We start from the raw sequence: 7724 nt of genomic DNA, 5'->3' as shown, positions 1-7724 counted from the left end.
TGCAAGTATGCTTTCTACACGATACACTTTCTTCAAATACTAATCACGGCCGAAGCTTTTGTATATTAACATCTGCTCAAACTATTTGACAAACCTGTGTAAGGTAAGCAACGTTTTCTTCAGCAAAATACCACTTTGGTAGCATCGACAATCAATAAAAGCAGACTGAACCCATCTTTCATTTCTTCCAATTTTGTATGTATTGTCATAGTCAGATTCGTGCAAATTTTGATGGGGATTCAACGTCAGCAATTACCAGTTTTTCAGATTCTGTTCTGTCAGTTTTTTGCAAGTTTGCTTTCTACACGATACCCTTTCTTCAAATACTAATCAACAGATGAAGCATCTATTATGAACATCTGCTCAAGTAATTTGACAGACCTGTGTAAGGTAAGCATGCATTTTCTTCAGCAAACTACCAGTGTGGTAGCATCAAGCCATCTGATCAACAAAAACAGTCTGAACCCAGCTTACATTTCATCCATTTTTTAAGTATTCTCATAATCAACTTCCAGCAAATTTTGAAGGAGATTCAACTTTGCAAGCTCTTAGTGTTCACATGCTAATGTTCACATCTTTCTACATTGCTACTCAATTAAGATTTATATTATTTTATATGAATGACTCCTCTCCGTGTGTGCGTATACAGAAGACAGGGAGAAGTTTTTCTCTCTGAAATACTTGTGACTACCATGGAAATTTCTGTGTCTTCTTGATTGATATACACCAGTGTACTCGATTCTGTTATTATTAAGATTCATTGTAGCATGGAAGCACTTTTTTTTATCTAATTGAACATTTCTCGATCTAGAATAATATGGAAATGTGTTCTATCTAAGAAGTATCTTCCTTACCGTTATTTAGATCTTTCAATGATTTTATTCAGCGCAATTTTTACCTCATACCATGCACGCAGTTTTTTGTTGCGGCAATGCATGAATTCATGCTATTTTTACATGAGCTGCATAAGTTAATCATACTTTATTTCCGCAGCAACGCGCGGGGTATCAACTAGTTATCACTATGAACGAACCGAAGATGTAAATGCACTACAACTCACAGAACTGAGCTCAAAACCAATATGACATTCCAGACCGTAATTCCACATCATCTATGCTCAACAAGAATAGCTCTCACTAGGAAAAGAATGGCACGGGAGGTGCAACCAAAAAGTACAATGGAACACATCGACTCTGCCACACATGTATAGCTGATGATAACCAATCCCCTTGCCCGGTTACACGGGTGCTGAATCTAGATACGACAGGGGTCCAGGGAGCAACTAGAGGCGCAAAAAGGATTTTACTAGGACGCGTATCCTGACTCACAAAAGATCACAGCCGCTGCTACTTGCGCTCTACACGAGCCATATCGGAACCAGAGTGTGCTGTCTAACTCGATGCTGAGGCCTGCGACATTTGTGTCTTGACGGCCTCCTTGTACGTCTTGTGCTGGTAGGTCAACGTCGTCTCCAGCAGATCCTTGAGAGGGGTCTTTGGGTTCCACCCTGCGGTTTAGTCAGCACCATGTGGAGATTAGATACTGCCAGCGGGGAGGATACATAAGCCAGAACAAAATGTTGCAGAGAGTGGTGATACCTAGCTGCTTGTTGATCAGGGTCATGCTGGGGATTCTCTTGTCGCTGTCATCATACCCTTCACCGTAGAACTGTTGCGCGCTCACATCAATCACAGGTTCCTCCAGTGGCGGCTCTCCTGAGACGTTAGCATAGACCTGCAGATGAATGCAGCAATGGAAGATTCAGAACCGACACAAGTAAAAGAACAAACAGATGCTATTGATGTGTCTATGTTGACATACCTCTGTCATCATCTCAGCCAATTCCCTAACTGTGACTTCATTGTTGGGGTTACCAACATTGAAGATATGACCATTGGCTCGAGCAGGGTTTTCCTTTTGACACATAAAAATACAGAAATTAAGTTCCACAGATGCGGTAAATACTAACATCACATAAACAGACCAAACAATAAAGAGAGAATACGCACAATCATCAAAACAACAGCTTCAATGGCATCCTTGATGTAAAGAAAAGTTCTCTGGACCTCACCGCCATCAACAAGCTTCAGGGGTTCTCTGCGGAGGAGATTCTGCAAATACATTGGAAGCATACTATCCTTTGAGAAGACTAGACATAACGCAATGAAGGTGTTAACTCTGAGCTAGGAACAAATATGCATACATTACTGAAGCAGGCCAAAACCCGAGGAACACCCTCACTGGGACCATCAACGCCGGGAATGAAGTCCATCCTTGGTCCAATCCAATTGAAAGGCCTCACAATTGTGAACTCGAGGTCATTTTCTGCACCTTCAGCTGGTAGAAACTCAAAAGATCCATAGTTAGAAGGAGAGGTTAAGTGTTGCTAATGGCAGAATTAACTAAAGTTATTCCACTCACCAAATATAAGCCTCTCAATAAGCTGCTTTGCGCATGCGTAGGACCATCTCTGTTTCACGATTGGACCAAAAATGCAGGGTGACTCATCTTCTGTCAGCACAAAAAATTCAGGTTCCTAATTGAAAGGTAAAGACACAAAAACAAACGTCAGAGAACAGCCAAATGTGGTCATATGAATGTGATTACTACATAGTGAACTAGAACATTTTGGCAAAGCAAACCATTTTCATGCAGTTAGCCTGGGTATACCATTGCTGCAAAGATGAAAGGACTTGCAAATACCAAATCAAGGGAACAACGGATAACAGCATACTTAAATAGAGAAGCCAAGAGATATCAAACAAATTATCGTTTAGTGCTGCAAGGGTGTCGCTAGTTAAGAGTCCTTAAAGCTGAAAGATCCAACTGAACTAACATATAAAAATAGCAATAAGAAAAGGCCGGTTCCACATGACAGCATGCGTTCTAAATTACTACTTCCACTTTGCAGAGCAATGTGCAGTGACATCATAACATAGTTTGAACAACGAATTATTATCAAGCTAAAAAAGGATGACAACATACCCTCATATCTAGTCATGTAAGTTACTATATAATCGTATTGGACAGTTTAGACAGATTAACTAATGGGCAACACGAAATCCACTCCCATAATTCAGGTACTAACACTGAAATCTATGTCTAGTCAAACGCTGCTCTACCTTGAAAGTCAAGACATTCCATAATCTTAAGCACCAAACCACCATTACAGGCCATGATTCCAGTGCCAACCAACAAGCCTTTACCTAGAAAAATCCACTCCCAACCAACACCAAATCTAGGCCAACATTGTATTGTACGTACAGTACTACACAAAAACATAATAATTGCAGCTGAACATCACAATCTAGCAACCTGCGCCAGATCCATTCCACCTCAAAAGAATACAACCAAATCTGTTTGTTCATTGAACCAACCAGAAAAGGGTCAACCTACTTCAGAATAGTTCAGACACTACCACATTATCCACAAACAAATGTCACTTAGTGAGATGTACACAAGTGCAGACATTCTGAGCAGGGGATCACCTCGTAAATCTAGTCCCAGAAGTTACCATATAACATACTGGATGATCAACAGAGATTAACTAATGAACAACATATGAAAAAGAACACTAAAAATTAATGTGTGCAGTCAAAGTCTGCTCATCCTGCAAAGTCAAGACATTCCAAAAAATAATGCTTACCAAACCACCATTACAAGACATGATCCCAGTGCCAACCAACAAGGCTTTACGACCAATAATCCACTCCCAACTAACACCAAATCTAGCCAAACATTTTATTATAAGTGCTGTACTACACAAAAGACAGAATAATTGCAGCTGAACATCACAATCTAGATCCGTTCCACCTAAATCCGATCAATTATAGTTTATTCAACCAACCAGAAATGGGTCAACCTACTTCGGAGTTCAGTCATATAGTAGCACATTATCCACAGACAAATGTCACTCAGTTCAGTGACATACACACCAAGTACAGATATTCTTCGGAGAAAGAATTTGTCATCACCTTGCGGAGGGGGTGATCCTTGGGGAGGAAGCTGCCGACGGTCTTGCCGTAGACCTCACACGTGGAGAAGTGGATCAGACGCTTGCTGTTCTCCGAGCAGTACTTGACCTGCAAACAGGGCACGAACACGTGAGGCTGAGACATTCGCTGCCTGGGGATTGGTTGTGGGAGTGAGCGTGCGTGCGTACCACTGGGAGCGCGTCGATGAAGTTGCTGTAGATGGTGTCGAGCGGCCGCGTGTTGTAGTCCGCCGGCGTGCAGATCGCCGCCAGGTTTATCGTCTTCGCAGATCCAACCGACACGAGAACAAAATTGTCAATAGCTTGCCAGAATTTCAGGGACAACGAACGCGCAATTCGCTCCGGAATCGGCGAACATAGTGTCAGACAAATTGCAGAAAATCCGGGGCTAATATTCCACTATGCGCGAGGCAATCCATTAGAGGGAGGAGGGAATGCGGCGTACCAGATCGGCCATCTTGATGAGTCCCTCGAGCCGCGAGTCGTTCTTGATGTTGAGGCGGTGGAAGGAGATGCGTCCGGCGAGGTGTGGCGGGGCCGGGTCGACGAGGTGGCGGATCTTGTCGCAGTAGACGTCGACGGCGAGCACGGTGTGGGGGGTCTCGGCCATGAGCTTCTCGCAGAGGTGGGAGCCGATGAAGCCGCCGGCGCCGATCATGCAGATGGTCAGCGGCGCCACGGGCGCGCCGTCCAGATCCACCCTGCCGCTGGCCGGTGCCGGCGCAGAGGACGACGACATGGTGCGCGGCCGGCGGTAGCGCGGCGCGGTCGGACGGTGTGTCGGATCCGGCGGTCGGAATGCGCGTGGGGATTTGGGCTGGATTGGATTAATCGGCGGCGATGTCGGTGGGCGATGAGGTAGGGGGAGGAGGGTGGTGGTGGTGGTATTTAAGGGAAAGACTGGAGTGGGCAAAGAGAGAATGGTGTGGTCCCACTGCCCAGATCGAGATCCACTGCTCTGTGGGTCCTCTCCTCCCTCGTTTCCTCATTATCTTTTCTATAGAAAAATTTGCTTACTTTTCTTCCTTGATTTCATTTGGTTTTGTGCTTCAGTTCCAAGACATCTTAGTATTTCATTCCCTCTAAAATAACTCTCCAAAAATGGGTTAAATGGCAAGTCTCAAAGCAACTCCATCCATCCCATGATATTTCACCATGACGGTTGGGACGGGCAAGGCTTGGGCCTGATTTTTCGCCCTGATGGTTAGGCCACGAAGTTCGTGGGCCCGACCTAAGAAAATGCCTAGGTATAGCCACCGATAAGCTATATCGGGTAGAAAAGAGTTTCGGGAGACCGCGGCGGTGGGCTTCAATTGCGCAATTCACAACGACAGTCCTTGACGAGCTCTAGCTGCGACGTGAAACGATTTGACTAAATTTTGTGCAAATTAATAAACCTTGGTTGATTTTGATGAATTTTACCAAGTATCATTTGAATCTATGAAACAGTTGCAGGTAAACATCATGTGGGTCATAGGTCGATTAGGTAAAATTTCTATACAAGTGGCCAAATCTCTGGTAGAGGTTGCATTTTAGGAAGGCAGCGGGAAATCAATTATATGGCTATGTGAAGCAGGTTTTGAAATAAAATGATGGTGAATTTGATAGAGAAAAACAGGAGCCTCGGAGAGTACGTATAATGGACAGAGAAACTTCAACTTCATCCAATAGAGATGCAAGTGGGTCTTCTTAGTTTTAAGAAGATGATCTAATTGTTGTGGTGACATCATCATTTTGTAAAAGTTAGCTCAAAAATCTTACACTAATTAAAATACCCTTGCTTTGACCCTTTTTTGAACATGGATATTTTATTAATTTAGCAGCAATTTACACATAGGAGCATGCACTTAGGCATGGGGAATACTGATGTTACATCAGTGCTTTGACAAACTCTAGTAGGAGAGTTTAGACTTCTGAAATATCTGCCCTGAAGCTTAAGAGCGAGCTTGGCCTGATGGTCAGCTTTGAAATTGAGGCTTCTAGACATGTGGAAGATTCGGGTTGCATTGAAGGAAGAGTTGGTCACTATACCTGCAAGGATGGACTAATCATCCAGTGACCTTGGGCTTTGATGAGATCTTGGAAAGCTGTCGCCGTTGCCAACAACGCAGTACTTCTGGTGTCTTCGTTTTAAGCACCAAGCCAAAAGCTTTAGCTTGAATTGCTGAAGAAACTGGTGGAGAGATAGCCGAGATGTAAACCTGTGAACAGGCCATGTCATCACCAAACTGAATGAAGAGACCTAATCCAACCGACACCGGTTGGCCATCAATCACACGACATCTTTGAAGACGATCCGCATTGGAATGATAGATGTATCCTTAACTGTAGCTCTTGGAGAAGGTGGCATCTGCTGCCAAGTCACTACAGGAATGGTACGAGGAGCCGACGGCCTCGTTGTACGCCGACGGCCAAATATCGGGGCCATCGGCGTACAAGCTAGCCAGCCTAGACTCTCGGTTTACCCCTCGGCGTACAGGTGCCCTCGACGTACTCGTTGCTACGCCGACGGTGACCCTCGGCATACACCTGGCCATTAGCATAGCCATGAGTAGCAGCCCCTGCTTGACAGTGCCCTAACGGCCCTGTGACGGCATCACTTCTACGCTGAGGGTCACCGTTGGCGTAGATATTTTCTATTTTACCACATTAATCTTCAAAAAATCATAACTAAATCATTATAATTTAGAAAAATATAAATAATATATCAAAATTTTCAGAAAAACAAGATCTATATTGGAAAAATATCAAACTTGAAATATTGAAAATATCTCAAAAAACATTTTCAAAAATGAGCTATCATGTCCGATGTTTCATAGCTTTCACAATGAACAATCAATGTTATGGCTAGAATTGTCGCATAGTTTGTGATAATGTGCCCATATTGTGCATATATGTGCATCTTGAGATGTCCTACGATGTTGCAGGAGACAGTTTTCCTTTTCAACGCAGCAAAAAATCATTTTCCATTTTTGAGGTGCCAAAAACGGGGTGTTTTGTGAAGCAACCACCAAATTAAAGTTTCACATTGGTACCAACATATTTTTAGATAATTTCTCAACCGGTGTATCTGAAAATTTTCCGTCCACCCCTCATGAAAAAGATAATTTCCTGCTAAATCAGTAGGAGGCCGACAAGATTTCAATTATAGGTACATGATATAATGCTCAAATTTTTTCTAATTTTTTTTTAAGTTCACAACATGCTATTTCATCAGAGATCTAGTGCAAGTTTACCGAGCCTCAGCCTCGGCCAAAATATCTTCATGCCCACCATTTTAAATATAGTTTGAAACGGACATAAGAAATTCAAGAACGATCGAAACAATGTGAAACCTTCGCGTGCTGTCATATTATGTGTCATAGGTGGACAGAAAAATATTGAACTTGGAAAATTGTAAACATCACAAAAATCCTTCACAAAATGAGCTATCACATTTCGAAATTTCATGGTATTTAGGTCAAACGACGAATGTTATGGATATAATCGCGGAATAGTTTGTGATAATGTGCTTATATTATGCACACATGTGCATATTGGGATGTCTTACGATATTGCGGGAGGAAGTTTTCCATTTTATCGCACGAAAAAACCATTTTTCATTTTTGAGGTCCCAAAAATGGGGTGTTTTGTGAAGCAACCACCAAATTAAAGTTTCACATTGGTACCAACATATTTTTCAAAAATATTAGACCATCTAAGATGGAAATATTCTCAACCGATATATCTG

General features: G+C 42.8%; 1 protein-coding gene across 1 annotated transcript; it reads right to left on the bottom strand.

Moving 5' to 3' along the window:
• Positions 1 to 1065: 1065 nt before the first annotated feature.
• On the bottom strand, positions 1066 to 4733 carry LOC124660508 (UDP-D-apiose/UDP-D-xylose synthase). Its single transcript, XM_047198329.1, has 9 exons — positions 4440 to 4733; positions 4163 to 4255; positions 3975 to 4082; positions 2422 to 2536; positions 2204 to 2337; positions 2010 to 2111; positions 1822 to 1914; positions 1599 to 1734; positions 1066 to 1507 (listed from the first exon to the last, which is right to left on the bottom strand). Exons 1-9 carry the CDS (start codon positions 4731 to 4733, stop codon positions 1392 to 1394), a joined length of 1191 nt encoding a protein of 396 aa, XP_047054285.1. The 3' UTR covers positions 1066 to 1391.
• Positions 4734 to 7724: the final 2991 nt, after the last annotated feature.

Source organism: Lolium rigidum, chromosome 6 (assembly GCF_022539505.1).
Source record: "Lolium rigidum isolate FL_2022 chromosome 6, APGP_CSIRO_Lrig_0.1, whole genome shotgun sequence".
Classification (NCBI taxonomy): domain Eukaryota; kingdom Viridiplantae; phylum Streptophyta; class Magnoliopsida; order Poales; family Poaceae; genus Lolium; species Lolium rigidum.
This window is presented reverse-complemented; position numbering and strand designations above follow the sequence as displayed.

Excerpts from the sequence above, each read along its gene's own strand:
- LOC124660508 (XM_047198329.1), bottom strand. The coding sequence starts at position 4,733 with ATGTCGTCGTCCTCTGCGCCGGCACCGGCCAGCGGCAGGGTGGATCTG. Across the intron at positions 2,112-2,203 it reads TTTTGGCCTGCTTCAGTAAT|AATCTCCTCCGCAGAGAACC; the intron begins GTATGCATATTT and ends ATGTATTTGCAG. Across the intron at positions 1,508-1,598 it reads CCTGATCAACAAGCAGCTAG|GGTGGAACCCAAAGACCCCT; the intron begins GTATCACCACTC and ends ACTAAACCGCAG.